At 39.1% G+C, this 18,848-nt stretch overlaps 4 protein-coding genes across 5 annotated transcripts; 1 reads left to right on the top strand and 3 right to left on the bottom strand.

Annotated features, from left to right (window-relative positions):
* Positions 1-323: 323 nt before the first annotated feature.
* LOC108847144 (probable pectinesterase/pectinesterase inhibitor 47) lies at positions 324-3,711 on the bottom strand. The gene is made up of 4 exons (XM_018620332.2): positions 2,850-3,711; positions 1,528-1,882; positions 970-1,161; positions 324-890 (listed from the first exon to the last, which is right to left on the bottom strand). Exons 1-4 carry the CDS (start codon positions 3,609-3,611, stop codon positions 385-387), a joined length of 1,815 nt encoding a protein of 604 aa, XP_018475834.1. The 5' UTR covers positions 3,612-3,711; the 3' UTR covers positions 324-384.
* Positions 3,712-9,933: 6,222 nt separating this feature from the next.
* On the bottom strand, positions 9,934-12,368 carry LOC108844886 (type I inositol polyphosphate 5-phosphatase 10). The gene is made up of 8 exons (XM_018618171.2): positions 12,137-12,368; positions 11,926-12,013; positions 11,722-11,826; positions 11,066-11,651; positions 10,797-10,990; positions 10,612-10,720; positions 10,377-10,528; positions 9,934-10,295 (listed from the first exon to the last, which is right to left on the bottom strand). The coding sequence occupies exons 1-8, from the start codon at positions 12,165-12,167 to the stop codon at positions 10,145-10,147; spliced, it is 1,416 nt and encodes a 471-aa protein (XP_018473673.1). The 5' UTR covers positions 12,168-12,368; the 3' UTR covers positions 9,934-10,144.
* A 1,064-nt stretch (positions 12,369-13,432) lies between these two features.
* LOC108844111 (translocase of chloroplast 34, chloroplastic) lies at positions 13,433-15,493 on the bottom strand. 2 transcript variants are annotated; one of them, XM_018617325.2, is made up of 8 exons: positions 15,409-15,493; positions 14,958-15,064; positions 14,780-14,887; positions 14,575-14,699; positions 14,223-14,487; positions 14,069-14,137; positions 13,827-13,988; positions 13,433-13,689 (listed from the first exon to the last, which is right to left on the bottom strand). In XM_018617325.2, the coding sequence occupies exons 2-8, from the start codon at positions 15,057-15,059 to the stop codon at positions 13,579-13,581; spliced, it is 942 nt and encodes a 313-aa protein (XP_018472827.1). In that variant the 5' UTR covers positions 15,060-15,064; positions 15,409-15,493; the 3' UTR covers positions 13,433-13,578. The 2 variants fall into 2 exon arrangements, with proteins under 2 accessions (XP_018472827.1, XP_018472828.1); XM_018617326.2 differs by lacking the exon at positions 15,409-15,493 and adding an exon at positions 15,230-15,402.
* Positions 15,494-15,637: 144 nt separating this feature from the next.
* On the top strand, positions 15,638-18,695 carry LOC108844177 (coatomer subunit delta). Its single transcript, XM_018617394.2, has 12 exons — positions 15,638-15,706; positions 15,947-16,013; positions 16,120-16,159; positions 16,240-16,463; positions 16,635-16,877; positions 16,956-17,133; positions 17,213-17,511; positions 17,590-17,782; positions 17,863-18,016; positions 18,084-18,146; positions 18,239-18,335; positions 18,430-18,695. Exons 2-12 carry the CDS (start codon positions 16,011-16,013, stop codon positions 18,523-18,525), a joined length of 1,590 nt encoding a protein of 529 aa, XP_018472896.1. The 5' UTR covers positions 15,638-15,706; positions 15,947-16,010; the 3' UTR covers positions 18,526-18,695.
* The last annotated feature ends 153 nt before the right edge of the window (positions 18,696-18,848 follow it).

The following is an 18,848-nucleotide window of genomic DNA, read 5'->3' as shown; positions in this document are numbered from 1 at the left end:
ATGAACTTTAAAATTTGGATTATAAGATTACAAATTATGAAACTATTACAATTTAAATCAAATTAGATTACATATTGGTCATCCATCAGTTCAATCGGTTAGTCTCGAATTTTAGTGATTTTTGTTAATATGAATATTTTAAAAACCTAAATTGAATTGTCAGATCTCCGGATTAACCGGTATAATCACAATCGGGTTAAATTTAGAAACACTGATTTAAATGCAAAAATATTTTAAATACACTCTTTAAAAGTTACCAAAATATTTGTTAATTTATTAGTAAAAATTTTCATCGAAAAATATTCCGCGCTTCTAAAGCGCGGGTCATAATCTAGTTAAAATTTAAATGAGGCAGGATGAATATAACACCGTACTACATTTTCATTATGTGTGAAGCAAACCGCCGTAGAAGGGAATATCGGTCTGAGGCAACCAAGTGTCTCCCAAAGTGAAATTGTAGACGGTGAAGTTCATGGCTTGTGCCAAGTTTAATAGGCTATAACCTGACCACTGGACCCTCTTGCTTGTATTAGCCCCTGGTCCAAAGTTGTCATATTCACCATATGCGATCGTATCCAGCCCGGTTGTACCATTCCATTCTAGCCATCCGTCAGGTTGGATAGCATCACTAATGTAGGATTGGATGTATACCGTTCTTGAGTAAGGCTTCCATGGCCGCCCAAGAAATGTCATGGCCGGGTTGGGGTCAGCCGCTAGGTCCGGAGCAGCTCCAATTGTACAATTGATTATGGATATTCCGGTTTTTTGGTTTGGGTCGGTTCTTCCATGGGCTGTCACTGCATTTTTCTGGTGTACCATCGGTTTGCGAGCATATATATTGCAGTTTTGAAATACTGCAGCTGCATTTCCGAAAATAAAATCTATGGTACCTATAACAGCAAAGATAAAATAATTCAAAACATCTTGTTATATGAGTTTGTAGTTAAAAATATTAGATAAATATCATACCGTAGATATCACATTCACGGTAAAACTGTCTTAAAGAATGGACGTAGAGAGTATCTTGATAGCCTTCAAAACTACACCGATAAAATGTCGATCCATCAGCATTATTTCTCACGGCCACGGCCTGGTGCTTTTCCGGTCCAGCTGTGTTTCTGAATGTCACATCAACTGCAACAAATCGGTCTCCGACCACCGCTAAAAACGCCGGTTAAATAACAATTAATTTAGTAGATTTTTTAAGAAATACTCCCTCTGTTCCTGAAAGTAAGATTTTATAGAGTTTTCATGTTTATTAAGACTATAATAAATATTTGCAATTTAGTTTACTATTTTATCTTTTTATACAATTTCCAATAACTATATACCAATAAAATTTAATCAGTTCAAATATTCACAATAAATAATCCTCAAAAGTATACAAAAATATCTTAAAAATATAGAAAATCTATCTTTGTGGCACAAAAATAAAATCCAGAAAATCCTACTTTCAGGAACGGAGGGAGTATATAATTAGGAGTCAAACCAATTCAAATGTGAGGGAAAATAATGAAGATATTTTACCAAAGGTTGAAGAATTATAAGTAGTCCAGCCATCAATAAAACTGTGGTTCCCAGAAATGATGGTTTTATTGATTCCATCTCCAATAAGCATTATGTTCCTTTTCTTATTTGAAATGACAATATATTCCTCGTATAGACCTGCCCTTGCATAGATGACGAAATAGCCTTCCTCCGGGAATGTGTGATTAGGTGCGGCAGCGACGGCCTCAGTTATGGTAGTGAAGTTATCGGTTTCGTATGGACCAACGATCACTGCTTCTCTTACGAGGATCGAGCCACCGCTCGTTTCCCCTAGCTCACCTAATTTCCTATCATTCCTACAGTCCTTGCTCTTGTCGCATGTTTTACGTAAAACCTACAAAATAATTCCTTTATTATTGTCAGTTTTTAGATACTTGCATAATAGTAAAGCTACACTACTAATTATCGAGTTTATACTCATAACTAAAAGTGTACATAGGGCCTAGGGGAGTCCATGTGACTATGTAAGGGTATTGATTGGTCCCGGAAGATCATGTGGACTCATGTGATTTTATTCGCATATCTTTTGTTGTCTATTTTTGTGTTAAGTTTCAAGTAATTAATGTTTGTAGTTTTAAATTTGTAAGTCAAAACTCAAACGTCTTTCCACATATTCACAGAATTTCGTTGACTTTATATTATTTCTGGCCATGTGCCATTATTGATTGTACAAAGTACGTACGTACACTGCAACCACTATTTGAACCACGTGCAGATCTACAATCATCAAGAGCCCTATGTACTTTTTCTAAATTTAAAGCAACTAAAATGGTGAATTCATTTTTGTTTCTAATACGTTGCATCTTAACTATTTATATTTTATTTTTAAAGTATAGTTTAGTACACTGTATAGTCTGTATTATATGTTAAAACTTCTAAACTTGTAGGATATGATTTGTCACAATGTCAGTATTGTGAAATATTTCGGGTCCACCACTGGGATGCTAAACCTAGTAAAGTTTTTTTTTTAAACCTAGTAAAGTTTAATAAGTCTTTTCACATAGATATTCATTATTAGTTACTTAGAACAGATTAAATATAATTAACTATCTTTCTTTTAACTGTATAGTTAACGATCTTGGAGAATATTAAAGTAACCTTCAGGAAATAATACTTATATTAACATTTTCTTAACTAATTTTAACATTCCGACATAATAGGTTTAGTCTATTGTTCATGCTAATTTTGTCGTATCTAGTTTTAAAATGAGTACTCTTTTAATCACAAAATAAGTTTTATTCTCATTTAAAAACATACGAAGACACAATAAAATAAAGATGTAATAAAGTAAGGGGAATCACCTTAATCAAAGTCTCGAGCGGTTCACGCACAGCTTTTTTACCACCACCAAAGATCTTCCCCTTGGATCCTTTATACCGCTTCAGATTACGGCTAAGCGCGTGACTCACAAGCCCCAGTGATACACTGTAGAGCTGCGTGACATTCCCCAACGGCGATCCAATCACCTCCGCAAACGCGCTCTTAGCGTCCTCAAGACCGTCGAGACACGTCTGCTGGTTGGTCACGACGCCACCAAGAAGACTCGAAACACGATCAACGAGGGCCTCCGTCATGAGCTCCGCTGCTTTCAGCTCATCGGAGACCGTTTCAAGGTAGTCAACGTTAAGCTCCGCCAGGTCGCCGCAGTCAGCCACCGCGCTGACCTCTTCCGCCGTGGACGCTCCGGGGTCTTTCTGCACGCGCTGGGCGAAACGGTTGATGACTTTGGAAAGGCGACGCGCTTGTTTGAGGCATTGCTTGAGTGTGAACTTACCGTAACGGTATGGATCGGACGGTGAGAATTTGAAGGCGGAGAGGATTGTGCGGCAGAGCTTCGGGTATGGAGTGGATTTACAAGCGATTTTGGCTTGTTGTGATGGAGACTGCGCTGGAGGCTGTGATGGAGGCTGTGATGGAGGCTGTGAAGGTGGCTGTGATGGAGGCTGAGACGGTGGGTGTGATGGAGGCTGTGTAGGTGGCTGTGTCGGAGGCTGCGTCGATGAGATTAGGAAAGCCCATGACAGATAGAGAAGAGACAGGAACAAGAAGTGTTGTGTTTGCATTTTTTGCTTCTTTCTTGAATGTTTATTACTAATTAAGAGCTTGTCCTATTTATGCATGGTAGAATACATATATACATACATTTATAAATATTACATGGTAGAGAGAGAAACCAATTAATAATGTAATGCATGTTTTGCCATTTTTAGGAATTATTAAATGAATGAGTGAGAATAGGTAATTCTTCTTCGTTCCTCAAATTTTACATCATTCATGTGGAATATTATTTTTCTAATGTTCATTTTCATTCCTTTTAGTTTAAGGAATTATATAATAAAAATATTCCTTATAAAATCTGGCAAGGAACAGAAGAAATAAATATTCCTATTATTTTGTTTCTCTGCATTCCGTTCCTCTTTGTTTCTATTATTCCTTTTGTGGTAACCAATTAGAGCCGTACTTTATCAAATTACAACGTATATATCATTTCATTTTTATCATGGAAATTTTAGAATTTCTATATATAGATTCTCTTCTGAATAAGTTACCGTAAGATCCAATGGAATGCAACAAATTCTCGAGTCTTACATTGACCAAAATATATGGATATTAATATATGATATGGTGGCTTATTATACCGAGTCTAGAGTTGCATCTACGTTAATGCAACTTTACAGCGAGTTTTTAAAAGTCAAAGTTTTAGGCTGTTGAAATAACTTATGCGTCGTTTATATTTGTTGATTTTAATCATTTTTCTTACCATATGATGTACATATCCAAACTGTTGCACAAAGAGAAAAAATAAAACATTTGGACCTTACAACAATAAGGTTAGCAAACAAAGGCTGACATAAGTGTACATAAGCACCTTACAACATATTAATACATTGTATTTCTTGATCATATACTATAGTACAATATTGTCAATATGACTTGATTACGTAATTTTAAAAATATATGCTCAATTATACTTGTGACAATTAGACCTCAAAATTTATTGTTTTTTTTTTTAAATATTGACGACCGTAATGTGTTTATTATTAGAAAAAACAATATAGAAATGTTAGAACATTGTATCTCGATTCGTACTATATCACATGTAAGTCGACAAACTGGCGCAGCGTAAGTTATCAAAACGAATTCGTTTAGTCGAAGAATACCCGAATGTCGATTTGGTTCCTGTTTTTCGTTGATTCAAACTATGAATGCCGAAGAACAAGCAAAGAGAAAGCTTCAAAGCTCTGTAAAATTCAATAATAAGGTGTCTTTTACAATCCACGCTAATGTTGTTATATACAAGCGTAACAACTAAATCTTTCTACCGATCCTATCATTATCTCCTATCATTATCTTCTAACTCATGATTATCTAAACTGTAAAAGGAATAACCGAAAACAACACCAAAGCCCACTTAAAAGAAAACACTCTTAGACTCTGTTTTAATGGACCAAAACAGAGGCCTGCAATCCAAGGATGCGCTGCATCAGGTCCCCCGGGGTAAGAGAAGATTCGCCTCTGAATCTTGCTTGTCGTTGTCCCCACGATACTTGGATAAGAACTTCACATTGAACACGTTTGCAGTCTTGATATGTGGTGGCAACTCCACACGGTACGCATTATCATTGATGCGTTCTATCACTCGTACAGGACCAATCTTTCGAGAACGGAGCTTGTTATACTCATGAGCCGGGAGGCGATCTCTTGTCAATACCACCCACACCAAATCGTCCGGACCAAACACGAGCTCCCTGCGCTTTGCATCAGCCTTCGTTTTATACTTCATAGCTGACTCCTGCAAATTACGAGAAACCAACTTGTGTACCTCCTGGAGTTCCGTAACGAAGTCCTCAGCTTTCCCATGAATGCGCGTACGATCAGGAAGTGGAGCGAGGTCCAAAGGGCAACGAGGCACCACTCCATAAACCACTTGAAATGGACTGAAACCTGAGCTCCTATTCGACGCATGGTTATGTGCAAACTCAGCTTGGCACAACCGAGTCTCCCACGTTCGTATGCTATCACCAACCAACGCACGCAGCATGTTCCCAAGAGAACGATTCACCACTTCCGTCTGACCATCAGACTGCGGATGATAAGCGGTACTCATATCTAAACTGGTGCGCAAGAGCTTCCACAAAGATCTCCAAAAATGACTCAAAAATCTTGTATCGCGATCAGACACAATAGAAGACGGAAGCCCATGGAGACGAAACACTTCACGAAAGAACAATTGAGCCACACGAACCGCATCAGTAGTACGCTTACACGGGATGAAGTGTACCATCTTTGAGAACCTATCAACCACCACGAAGATAGAATCATTGCCTATCTGCGTTCTCGGAAGTCCTAACACGAAGTCCATACTCACATCAGTCCACGGCTGTGTTGGTATCGGAAGAGGCATATATAGGCCTGCATTAGAAGCATGGCCCTTCGCTAGCTGGCAAGGGCGACACCTCTCAACATACCTCTCAACATCTTTACGCAATGAGGGCCAAAAGTAAGACGCCGAAACGAGCTGTAAGGTGCGATCACGACCAACATGGCCTTCGCGATGCAGTTCATCAATGAAACGAAGTCGTAGACTACAATCGGGGACGCATAGCTGGTTGCCATGAAAAAGAAAGCCATCAATTAAAGAGAAATCATCCCTACCCTTGTCGCGCACCTCCAACCAAATCTTCCCAAAGTAGGGATCCTCTTCGTACAACTCCGAGAACGTAGCAAACCCAGTGACCGATGTGTGAAGGGTAGTTAACAGACTATGTCTCCTACTAAGAGCATCAGCTACCCTGTTAAGCTTGCCCGACTTGTGACGAATAGTGAAGGTGAATTGTTGTAGGTAAGCAATCCAGCTCGCGTGCCTAGCGGACACTTTCACTTGACTGTCCAAATGCTTAAGGGCGTCGTGATCGGTGAAGAGGACGAAATCACGATGCACTAGATAATGTCTCCAATGGCGAATCGCTTGAACCACCGCATAGAACTCTACATCGTAAGTGCTGTAACGACTGCGAGCTCCGGACAACTTCTCACTATAAAAAGCCACTGGTCGCGAATTCTGACTCAAGACTGCCCCTATCCCAAGTTTTGACGCGTCACTGTGGAGCTCGAAGGAGAGGGAGAAGTCAGGTAGCACCAGAACAGGAGCCGTTGTGAGCTTAATTTTAATCAACTCGAACGCCTCTGTGGCCTCTGTATCCCAAGTAAAAGACGCTCCCTTCATACACTCTGTAATCGGTGCCATGATGGTGCTAAAGTGAGCCACAAAACGTCTATAGAACGACGCAAGGCCATGAAAACTGCGCACCTCTGTGATCGTTTTGGGTATCGGCCACGCACGAATTGCTTCCACTTTACCCATATCCATCGAGAGTCCTTTGTCGGAGACCACATAACCGAGGAAGAGAACCTTGGATGTGCCCCATTCACACTTCTGTCGAGCCACAAAGAACTGTTCCCTGCGGAGCACTGAGAGAACTTGCCGAAGATGATCAAGATGAGCCTCCTGCGACTTGCTAAACACCAGTATGTCGTCGAAGTACACAACAACAAATTTGCCAATAAATGGTCGGAGTGCCTGATTCATGATCCTCATAAAAGTACTGGGCGCATTAGACAACCCGAATGGCATGACAAGCCACTCAAATAGCCCCTCTCGCGTCTTAAACGCAGTTTTCCATTCATCGCCAGGGCGGATACGGATCTGGTGATACCCACTTTTGAGATCCAGCTTCGAAAATATGCAGGCAGAGCCGATCTGGTCTAACAAATCGTCCAGTCTAGGAATCGGAAATCTGTAACGGACTGTGATCTTGTTGATCGCTCGACTGTCAACGCACATACGCCACGAGCCATCTTTCTTGGGTATCAATAGTGCAGGGACTGCACATGGGCTCAAGCTCTCGCGGACGTGTCCCTTCGCGAGCAATTCCTCTACTTGCTTGCGCAACTCCTCGTGCTCCTGCGGACTCATGCGATAGTGTGGACGATTGGGCAGAGAAGCACCAGGAACAAGATCAATATGATGTTGTATATCACGCAATGGTGGCAAACCCAATGGAAGCTCTGGAGGGAAGACATCTACGAAGTCTTCTAGTAGGGAGATGATCGCTGGATCAACAGCAGTCTGATCCGTTGTCGATGAGGGTTTCGCAATAAGCGCAACAGCAAACTTCTCCTCTTGTAGCTCTGCCGTAAAGGTAGCAAAAGAGCAGAGCAAGACTGTGTTACTTGAGCCTGTTCCTTCGCGTAGGTGCGACGGGATGTGTTGTTGGTTAAGCGCCGGTAAAGGAGGAAGGTCTTGGCTTGGTAACAGAACGATTTTGCGGTCCTCAAAGAAGAAGCTGTGTACGTTCGTGCGTCCATTATGCGAGACGTCACGATCAAATTGCCACGGACGACCCAACAGTAAATGGCAGACATCCATTGGCACCACATCACAATAAATCTTGTCTTTGTAATAGTCCCCAATAGAGAAAGAAACTAAGACACGGTGCACAATACGGATTTCAGTCCCTTCTTTCAACCACACTAGCTTATATGGAGCCGGATGATCCGAACGTCGTAGACCCAACTTGGTGACTGCATCCTCTGAAATAACATTGCGGCAACTCCCTGAGTCAATCACAAATCTGCAGATCTTTCCTTTGATAGTGCAAGTCGAAGCAAAAATGTTGCTCCTCAGCCATGGATGGTCATCTTGGCGCATAGGTGCTAAGCAAACACGACGCATCATGAGTATGGTGCCTTTAAACTGCATCAAATTGCATATGAACTGCTTCCGTGAGATCTCGCAACGAATTCTGGATCGTTGCTTGAATGTTTTCCTGCATTGTCACCAACGTACGACGAAGTTCTTCCCATTCGTTCAATGGAAACTCAGCTGCTTGTGGTTGACGACGAGGAGCCATTGATCTTCTTCTGAAACGTGATGGAAAAGAAAAAATTTAGGTCGGATAGAACTTGCTCTGATACCAAACTGGCGCAGCGTAAGTTATCAAAACGAATTCGTTTAGTCGAAGAATACCCGAATGTCGATTTGGTTCCTGTTTTTCGTTGATTCAAACTATGAATGCCGAAGAACAAGCAAAGAGAAAGCTTCAAAGCTCTGTAAAATTCAATAATAAGGTGTCTTTTACAATCCACGCTAATGTTGTTATATACAAGCGTAACAACTAAATCTTTCTACCGATCCTATCATTATCTCCTATCATTATCTTCTAACTCATGATTATCTAAACTGTAAAAGGAATAACCGAAAACAACACCAAAGCCCACTTAAAAGAAAACACTCTTAGACTCTGTTTTAATGGACCAAAACAGAGGCCTGCAATCCAAGGATGCGCTGCATCACAAACACAGTAGGAAAAGAAAATCATCATTGCGAGAATATAAATATCAAAATTCTCTTACATATAAACCAACAAAGTTAGAACAAAGCAGCAATGCTATAATTCATAAAGCAAATACGTACTGATTAATTAGAATGAAGTTAAAATGAACTTACATGTGAGATGATGCGGAGCTTCAGGACGAAGGAAAGACGTGTTTAAAGTTTTTGAAATCTTAAATCAGCACTTTGTTTGTTACACTTATACAAGTTAGGCCAAATTAACTGTACTCTTAAGAATTGACTTCTAGTCAAAAACACGTGAATAGTCAAATTACAACTCCAAAAGAGAATAATTAATTTTAAGAGGTCAAACTGTCATAATCTTAAAATATTATGCAGACGGTAGGAACTTTCGGAACACAAGAGAATACATAATCAGATTATGGAATATGGTTTTATAATAGCCTAAAAACACTAAATATTTTATCATACTAATATATATAGTGAATATTATGTTTGATGGATCTCAAAATCCACTCAAATAGATTTAACATTTTGATAAGGAATATAAGAAAAAAAATAAAGATTTATGATTTCGTATGAAAAAGGTGTAACTGATTAAAAATATAACAAAATGCAAAGATGAGAACGATACAATAAGATATCTAAACAAAAAAAGTACAAAGGCATTGAAAGTATAAAATAACTATAGAAGAATTTTGTGTTAAAAAAAAAACAATAGAAGAATTCATGTCCAATTCTTCTTGTCTTTGCTATTTCTTTATAAATGTGTCCTATGTAAATCACAATAGCAACGTGATCTCTGGAGGATATCAAAAACATTTATAAATGTCTTTAATGCTTTAACTTCCGCGGAGACCATCTCTTGAACTCATGGATGAGCCTTAAACCTTTGTGAATTCATTGTCTTCTTTCGGTCCTAAATACTAGACCAGTTTTTCGAACCGGAGGTGGAGTTAGTGAACCCACCTCTAACAATGGTTTAAGATATAATTCATGTATACAACATTTCTTAGTTTGCAAATCTGTTACACCAATTAAACAGCTGAAACTTTATTGTTTTTTTTACATTGCTGATAAAGAGTTGCCGATTTTTGGTTTAGTCGGTCGATATATTAAGGAAACTATTTTCTACCTCTTTCACAACACATTATATAGATAAATAAGCTAATGTCTTAATAACATTTAGAATGGGGGCTTTAAGTATCTACCAAGATATCTTTCAACAGTTGGTGTAAACTATTGTCTCCTAGCTCCAGTTCTACCCTCGCAATCCTCAACGTTGACAACAAACACGGCGCATACTGGCCGGTGATCGGAGAAACGCGACTCGCCGCGAACATAGGAGAGCTGCCGTATTCCATCACCGTGCCAAAGAATCCTGTCACACCTAGGAAAACAGAGACAACATTCATTAACCGAAACCAAACCAATCAAAATCAAAATAGAATGTATCCGGTTAAGATTATACCATGCAGGAGTTCTTCTCTTGTTCTTCTTCTCTTTGGCACTGTCTCCAGCGTAAGCATCTGAGTTATAAGAGTACTTATAAGTCGGTGCAAAGAATATTTTGCCTTCGTGCCATCCTTTGAAGACTCTCCCTGCGTCTCTTTCAATCTTGAGCTGTAAATATTTAAAACCGGTTCTTGATTAGTAATTAACCTAGAAGTTGGTTTCTTGTGTGTGAAGGAACCGTAAAAGGAAACCTGATCTTTGTTGAGAAGAGTGTCCCAAGCGTTTTTATCCAAGAGGGACTTTGTTTCTGAGTAACTTAAAGCTATTCTGTAGTTCAAATCTCCAAGCCAGATGACTCGACTGAGACAAGAACACCATAAGATAAACCGAAGACGGTACATAGAAGAAGAAGATGATCATTGTTCTTAGTTCTTACTCATGTTTAGTGATTCGATGAGGGACACGAGTGAAGGGCGTTCTACAGATTCTAGGGAAACTTGTGTTCTTCAAAATCTCAATAACATCAGAGTTTCTACGACGTTCGTCTCCTTCTCTCTCGCCAGAAGCTAGATGGCTGCAAATGAAGCAGAAGCTCGTCTTGTAGAGCTGCAAACTCACAGCTATGCATCCCTATGATGGTGAAGAAGAGAACATCAGGAACATGTTTTTTTTTAGGTTAAGTATGAGAATAGTAAAGTACTGTACCTTGTTCCCCAAGCAACCCATGATTCCACGGCTGACGCAAGAGATTCTGAGATGAGTCACATGTTGAATAAGTTCCTTTCTCATCCACACAGTCAAGAATATTCCCACCATTTGTTTTGATGCCACTAGACCATACTTCATCATCATCTGGTTGCTTACAACAGAAGCAACCTTTACTCCTACCTCATCCTCGTCATCATCATCATCCTCATCATCATCTTCTTCTTCTTCTTCATCGTCATCAGAGAATAACTCAGTTTGGTTAACAAGAGACTCTGGACATCTGAAGCAAGATTCTCTCCCGTACTTTCTCGAAATCTCTTCAGAGAAGGAGTTGCAGTTACATATCTTCAGCTTTCTCCTGCACCCAGTTCTGAAGTTCTCACTGATCTTCTTCAAAGAAGGTTTCACAAAGAACATAGACCCAGCGCCAAAAGATGGTGGTTTTGGGACAAATCTTGCACCAGAGGATGATGATGAGGATTTGTTCAAGGACTGGTTGATCATAGATAACCATTTAGCAGCAGGCTCGTTGTCTCCAAGCACAAGGACGTTTCCAGCATTCAATGGAACAATCTCCTGAAAACTAATGAAAAAGACAACTCAAGACATAGAACTATACAATAATCAGAAAATAATCAAGAAAAACAAGTTACCCTAAAACGTATATATCGAACTCGCTGTGGACGTGAAGCAAGGAATCAAGATCAAGACCAGAGTGAGGAGACTTTCCTCCCACGTTCCATGTAGCCACAAAGACTCTTCAAATAATCACAAGACAAAAACATTTAGAAAATGAAAACAGAGGAGCTCTGTTTTTTAGGGATATAACAAAAGGAATCTTTAACTACTGAACATACCTCAAGGACTGGAGTTGCTGAGCAGGCATTGAAGATCTGAGATTGCTTGAAGATAACAAAGATTCAGCTACTATCTCGGATTGAGACTCTGCAAAAATCAAAACAAAGTCCAAAAAAATATCTGCAAAATATGAGAGAAAGACAACAAAAAATGTGAAGCTACACATAGACAAACACAAACATATATATATTTAGATACAGAGTGACATACTTTTATTAAATATATAGAGTGGATCCGACATGTTTATTTTGCAGAGATTAAAGGAGATTTGCTTTGGAGATTTCTTCTTCAGGTTTGGTCTCCAATGGAACACAAAAGAATTAAAAAGAAACTATAGCAGAAGGAAGAGTTCAGCTGCAAAAGATGACATTTCTTATCATTAAATTTATTTTGTTTTATGCAAATGCTTGGGTGTTCAATCCGTTTTTTCTCCTTTTTTTTTATATAAAACGAAAGAGGTCTTTATCAGGTCAAGAAGCAAAGATAAGAAAGAATTTTTTAAACTATTTGAATGAATATATTCTGAAAAAGTCTGAAATCAAGAACACTGTTCCCTTTCCTTGATACTTATATACCCCTTGTTTCTTTTCTTTTGATTAATAAATCCTCATCTTCCTTTTTTCATCTCAACTTTACAATCTCTTAGATGGTGTATAAACCAAGGTTACATTATACAAATGTTACCTTATGATGCGTCCTTTGACCGAACTTTGATTACTTCAATTATAAAGTAACGTTCTTTAGTGCAATATGCATTTACGTATGAATTGTATATATATCAAGAGCCTAAAGCTCTCCAGTTAATTTGGTTTATTCTTTTTCGAGAAAGCAATTCTACTTTAGTTTAATTAAATACAGTTTTGGTCTTACAATAAACACAAATGAACTCTCTCTGGTAAACTAATCGGCAGATTAGAATAGATTTGATTTAATTGATTATGACATTTCATGCATCGGTGTATATTCTGCACGATCAAAACCAAGTTGGTGCGATATTCTTTGAAGATGATTTTTTTTTTTTTTTTTTTTTTTTTTTTTTTTTTTTTTTTTTTTTTTTTTTTTTTTTTTTTTTTTTTTGATAACCGTGGGGGTCCCAGGCTTCGCCCAGACTAATCCCACGAGGCCGACGACAACCCACGTATTCTTGCGATTTAACGCTAGCCCCGGTGGCCACCGCATGTCGAACCCAGGGCGCTTCCTCTTTGGCGCTTACCACTGGGCCACCAAGATGATGTTAATTATCATATCTTTACTACAAGACAGGTGAGATGTGTTTTTATGGATTAACAAAATCAATGGGGATTCTTTAATTAGTTTTATTGATTTCTTATATCTTACCTTCCATTTTTTGCAAAGTTAAACACTTCACGGAACAGGGGAGGCAAAATCACCTAAACAAACCAAACCGGTGGATGCAAAAAAATTATTTTATTTATCAAACCAAAAAGATTAGAACCGGTAGATCAGCGGTTAATTATACCGTTAATGGCCGTAAACCGTAATCAATTGGTTAAGATGTCTTCTTAATTATGGCATTAACCCCACCTTCTTTGTATCCTTTGTAGAGTTAATAGTACAAAACAACTCTTAAGACATAATAAGCTTCACGCTACAGAAATTTCTCAAAGACAAAACAAAGCCAAAACCCGAGTTTAAGCCCTTCGACTTGCTGAACCGGAGTCTCGAATCTCCCACGCCGGTTTACTCTCTCTAGAGACATCAGACTTGATTAATCTAACCAATGGCTTCATCAATAAAAGGTACTGCAATTCAAACCATCGAAACATGATTCATGAAACATGATGCAAGGTTCCCTCAAGTAACTATCTACACTAGACAGTTTACTCGGAGCAACTACAGCTTGAAACTGACTTGTTACTGAAATGGTTCAGAGACTTACTTGGAATGCAAAGATCAATGGAATCAGTCGTTTTCCTCTCTCGTTTGGGTTTGGCCCTTCCACCAGTTTCTTGTCTACGTGTATCGACTCGCTGCCGTTAAAGGAGATCTCTGTGATTGTCTTGAACAGATTGGGAATCCAACTAGTTCCGTCTGGAAGAATCTGTCACAGTTTTGGAAGAAACCAATCACTAAATAGGCTCAACTACAAAAGATGCAAGAAAGAAAACAAATCAACTGAACCTTTTCGTCGCTTTCATTCTTATTACACCTTCCACTGTTCTCAACACGTATGACAGGAAACAATGAACCCTACAACACAAGATTTTAAGAGGTTAGTATAATCTCTATTAACATAAACTACTGTCAAACAAACTAAGAGGAGTTCGTCAAATACCTGCATATCCTGTTTCTTTACTTGAGCGGCGGCACGGATCAGTTTCAGAAGAGCATCAGATCTTCTGGAGACAAAGAGATCATAATTCAATCCGTCCGGTGGAGAGAACTGAGCATGACTGAGGACGAGAGCAGACTTCTTCCATATCTCTTTACCAAATGCATCTGTTATAGCCGTCACCACCTGCCTATCCAAGTCATCCACCCGGTACACATCCAAACGGTCCACGTATAGTAGCACATCTATAGTCTTGTTCAGGAGAAACCTGTTTAAAAAACCCATCAAAATTACTAATGTTTGAATAAACAAATTAGGAGAAGAAGAGAGAGAGTCAACATACATACATACATACCCTTTGATAAGGTTGACGGCTTGATCATTAACATAACCTCCTTCAATCAGACCAGGAGTGTCGATGACGTTTAATGTAAAACCCGACCTTGAGCGAGAGACCAATGTAGGTCTCAGTCCTTCAGACTATATATCAAAAGAAAAAATATATATAATCAAATAGTCAATGAAGAAAGCGATGAGGAGAAGAGGATTAAACATGGTACCTGGAAAGTACTGACAGCAGCAGCTCTCTCGCCTATAACTGAATTAACAGTTGAAGACTTCCCAACACCGCCTTTCCCCATCACAAGTACTGTTAGCGAGCTCACATCCTACACCAGAGATAAACATTAAACACAAAGAAAGAAAGCAGATGAAGCTAAGAAAATAAAGAAAGGAAACCTCTTGTTTGAACTTGTCAAGGATCTCGAGCAACTTAGATTGAGTCGCAGGTGGGAATTGCTGAATACCGATCCATTCACGAGACATTTGCAAAGCTGCCATGGACACTTTTTGGTGAAAGTAAAGAGAAGATTAGAATCTACATAATCAGGAGTTATAAGGAGCAGAACTTGGCGTAATCATCCATACAACCAATCCTAGAGCATAAAGTATATAACTTTATTACTAAACAAAACAAACCCTTGAACTAGTTCTCTTTCTAGATCTCTTACATGACTATAACAATCTCATTGATTCAGAAAGCATATCACTGATCATACTAAGAAGTAAGAACATAAGCACTGATTAAGTTTCACTAAAAATAATCAGGATTCAACATCCTGAGCTGGGTCAATAGGCGACAGATCAAATGAGCAAAGTTGTAAGTGAGAAAAGAGACAGAGATAGTAACCTTATTATCAGTCACTCGCCGGATATTAGCTGACCTCCGAATCGAATTAAAAACCCTAGATATGAAATTGACTTTTCAAAAGGTGGATGGATTAATTGCTACATACAATCAATGTCAACCGAACTAAACCGAATATCGGTTAAGCGGATTAAACCTAACCTCCTGATGGGCTTTAAAAGCCCAATAAAAATAAAGCAGGCCCACACTATTTAATCGCAACTCCTTTCTTCTTTTCTGTTTTATTACTTAGCGAGCTCCTTGCGAATTGGCGACTCATCGCGTTTGATCAGTCTCTCTGGTAACGTCTTCTTCTCTCTCTCTCTCGCTCTTCGTCTCTGATCATGCTTATACAGTTACGTTTCGAGATTATGTGCCTTTTAACGCTCTTAGATCCGATCCGTTAGTTCTGCATTATTCTGACGAATTCGTTTACGTTAGTTGAGTCTATTATAGTGTGTTTCGTTTGTTATAGATGTCTTCACTGTTACGCGATTTATGATCTCGTTTGCTCTGTTTGATTTCGTGGTTGTATTTTCAGATTCACGTTGCCGTTTCTTATAGCTGCTGGTATTGCTGGAACCTGAAAATCAAATCAAATCAAAATGGTAAAGAGAGTTCTATTTTCATGATTTGTTTGTGAATGCACATTTGTTTGTTGTTAAGTTTTAATGGCACCATGCTGAAGTTGTAACCTGTGGTGGTTTATCTTAGGTCGTGACTAATGCATCCATTGTGACCAAGTCTGGAAAAGGTGAATGAATGAATGATTCCACAGTTAATTTATATATAATTAAAGTATCTTTTTCATTAATTTTTGTTTTTTTTTTACAGTGCTTGTGTCTAGACAATATGTGGACATGTCCCGTATTGTAATTGAAGGTCTGCTTGGAGATTTTCCTAAACTGGTTGGCATGGACAAGCAGCATACCTATTTCGAGACGGAGACTGTGCGGTATGTATATCAGCCTATTGAAGCTCTCTTCCTGCTTCTTGTCACTACTAAGCAGAGTAACATTCTTCAAGATCTCGACACCCTCAGGCTGCTCTCCAAACTTGTATGCTTTCTTTCTTCTTTTATATGTTCCTTGAGTCTGCATGTGTATTACTGAATGTGTGCCTACTATTGTTTTCCTCAACTTTGGTTTCCAATTAAGTGAGAGACTGGCACTTATGCTACGTAACTGACGAAGTCTGGGCATGCCTTTTGTTCATTTGACTGTTTCTAGGTACCTGAGTATTGCATGTCTTTAGATGAAGACGGGATTGGCAGGGGTAACTTTGACCTGATACATGCTTTTGATGAAGTCATATCTCTCGGGCACAAGGAAAACGTGACGGTTGCCCAGGTGAAGCAGTACTGTGAAATGGAAAGTCATGAGGAGAAGCTTCATAAACTGTTGATGCAGAGCAAGATCAATGACACTAAAGACGTGATGAAGCGTAAGGCTAATGAGATTGACAAAAGCAAGGTACATCACAGGAGATCACCCTGTTTCTTGTGTTATATTTTTGTTAACTCCTATTAATATTTCATACGCAATTCCCAGATTGAAAAGACTAGAGGTGATAAGGGAGGACTTTCGTCTATGGGTTCAATGGGATCTGGAAAACTTGACAATAGTTTCAGTGACTTGAACATATCTCAAGGTGGTGGCAGTGGTTATGGAAGTGGTGCTGGGTTTGGCATGATGTCAGATTTTGATCCGCTCACTACCAAGGCGAAAGGTTAGTGTGGTGTGTTCAGCGCCTCTATTTCCTGGTTTACTTCAAACAATCATCTTTTTAACTGTTCTTAATCTCACAGATCGATCACGGTCTTCCTTCACTGCTCCTCCTAAGAGTTCTGGAATGAAACTTGGCAAGTCGGGAAGGAACCAGTTAATGGAGTCCCTTAAAGCCGAAGGTGAAGACATCATTGAAGATGTTAAGCCTACTGGCCAAACTAGAGCAGCTGTCCAACCTCCAACTGATCCTTTCACATTAACTGTCGAGGAGAAGCTCAGTGTCGCAATGAGACGCGACGGTGGAATCAGTAACTTTGATATGCAGGGAACCCTCTCGCTTCAGATTCTTAACCAAGAAGATGGGTTTGTCCAAGTTCAGGTAATCCACCTTCCAAGGCCTTTACAGTGTTCTCTAAATCTTTCTTATGAGACATTCTATCTTTTACTTTGTTTTCAGATTGAAACTGGTGGAAACCCTGAAATTCGTTTCAATACGCATCCCAACATCAACAGGGAACTCTTTAATAGCGAGAGTATTCTTGGGCTGAAGAGACCTGATCAGCCATTCCCCACTGGTCAAGGTGGAGGTGGTGTTGGTCTTCTGAGGTGGAGAATGCAAAGAGCAGAGGAGTCGATGGTGCCACTAACAAGTAAGGCTTTTTGGAGATTAGCTTTGACAGGTTTTTACATGTTAAATATGTTTCATGCAAATCGTTTTGTTCTGGTGCAGTCAACTGCTGGCCTTCAGTCTCTGGAAACGAGACATATGTGAGCATCGAATACGAAGCCGCGCCCGTGTTTGATCTAACCAATGTTATCATCTCCGTACCTCTTCCTGCTCTGAGAGATGCACCAATCGTTAAGCAATGTGATGGGGACTGGAGGTTTGAGAATTAATTAATACTTTAACCTTTCTCTGTTGATCAACATAACTTTGGTGAATAATATCAGGTACGACTCAAGAAATTCTGTTCTGGATTGGTCTATACTTATTATAGACAACTCCAACCGCAGGTAAATAAATGATGATAACATCTGTTATATGTAGTACAGCTTTTATTTGTCAATGTATATGTGTATGATACATGAAAAAAAACCATGTGCAGTGGGTCGATGGAGTTTGTAGTGCCACCAGTTGATTCATCGGTGTTCTTCCCCATCTCTGTTCAGTTTGCAGCCACCAGTACATACAGTGGCTTGAAGGTATGATACTCTTGAGAATTAAGACATGAAAAAGGCTCATTTATGTTGGATTATTACATAGAAAATGAGAGGCGTGTTCATGATGGTGGTGCAGGTGAAGGGAATGATTCCTCTGAGAGGCGATGGTGATGCGACTCCAAGGTTTGTTCAGAGGACCCAGCTGACTGCACATGATTACCAAGTCGTATGAGAAGGCTCTGTCATTTCTTTCTGGTTTATTGCTTCTATATACTGTGGATTAAATCTTAATATTCTGGCATTTTGCTAGTATTTTTTATCGGCTTTATTCTAAGAAGACACTACTATACATACATACATTATTATTGTTTCTTTCTCGACTAGTTTGCTTTGCCTATCTTATCGACTTCTCTATACTCTATATTTCGCTTTCTACTTTTACATTTTGTTCTCGAGTAACCATAATAACTACTCTCAGTTTGTTGACACCCAAGTTTCATGATTGTTATTTGTAATAATAGTAATTCTACGAGTAAATGATAATTGTAGAATCTG

The sequence above is a fragment of the Raphanus sativus genome, chromosome 3, assembly GCF_000801105.2.
Source record: "Raphanus sativus cultivar WK10039 chromosome 3, ASM80110v3, whole genome shotgun sequence".
NCBI lineage: Eukaryota > Viridiplantae > Streptophyta > Magnoliopsida > Brassicales > Brassicaceae > Raphanus > Raphanus sativus.
This window is presented reverse-complemented; position numbering and strand designations above follow the sequence as displayed.

Coding starts and splice junctions, on each gene's coding strand:
- LOC108844111 (XM_018617325.2), bottom strand. CDS start 15,059: ATGGCAGCTTTGCAAATGTCTCGTGAATGGATCGGTATTCAGCAATTC. Junction 14,700..14,779: donor CTGCTGTCAGTACTTTCCAG/GTACCATGTTTA, acceptor TTTGATATATAG/TCTGAAGGACTGAGACCTAC. Junction 14,138..14,222: donor TAAAGAAACAGGATATGCAG/GTATTTGACGAA, acceptor CTTGTGTTGTAG/GGTTCATTGTTTCCTGTCAT.
- LOC108844886 (XM_018618171.2), bottom strand. CDS start 12,167: ATGTCGGATCCACTCTATATATTTAATAAAA. Junction 12,014..12,136: donor ACTCTATATATTTAATAAAA/GTATGTCACTCT, acceptor TGATTTTTGCAG/AGTCTCAATCCGAGATAGTA. Junction 10,721..10,796: donor CATCGAATCACTAAACATGA/GTAAGAACTAAG, acceptor TTCTTGTCTCAG/TCGAGTCATCTGGCTTGGAG.
- LOC108847144 (XM_018620332.2), bottom strand. CDS start 3,611: ATGCAAACACAACACTTCTTGTTCCTGTCTCTTCTCTATCTGTCATGG. Junction 1,883..2,849: donor CGCTCGAGACTTTGATTAAG/GTGATTCCCCTT, acceptor ATTATTTTGTAG/GTTTTACGTAAAACATGCGA. Junction 891..969: donor CCGTGAATGTGATATCTACG/GTATGATATTTA, acceptor TTGCTGTTATAG/GTACCATAGATTTTATTTTC.
- LOC108844177 (XM_018617394.2), top strand. Junction 17,134..17,212: donor GCTCACTACCAAGGCGAAAG/GTTAGTGTGGTG, acceptor TTAATCTCACAG/ATCGATCACGGTCTTCCTTC. Junction 18,336..18,429: donor GTACATACAGTGGCTTGAAG/GTATGATACTCT, acceptor ATGGTGGTGCAG/GTGAAGGGAATGATTCCTCT.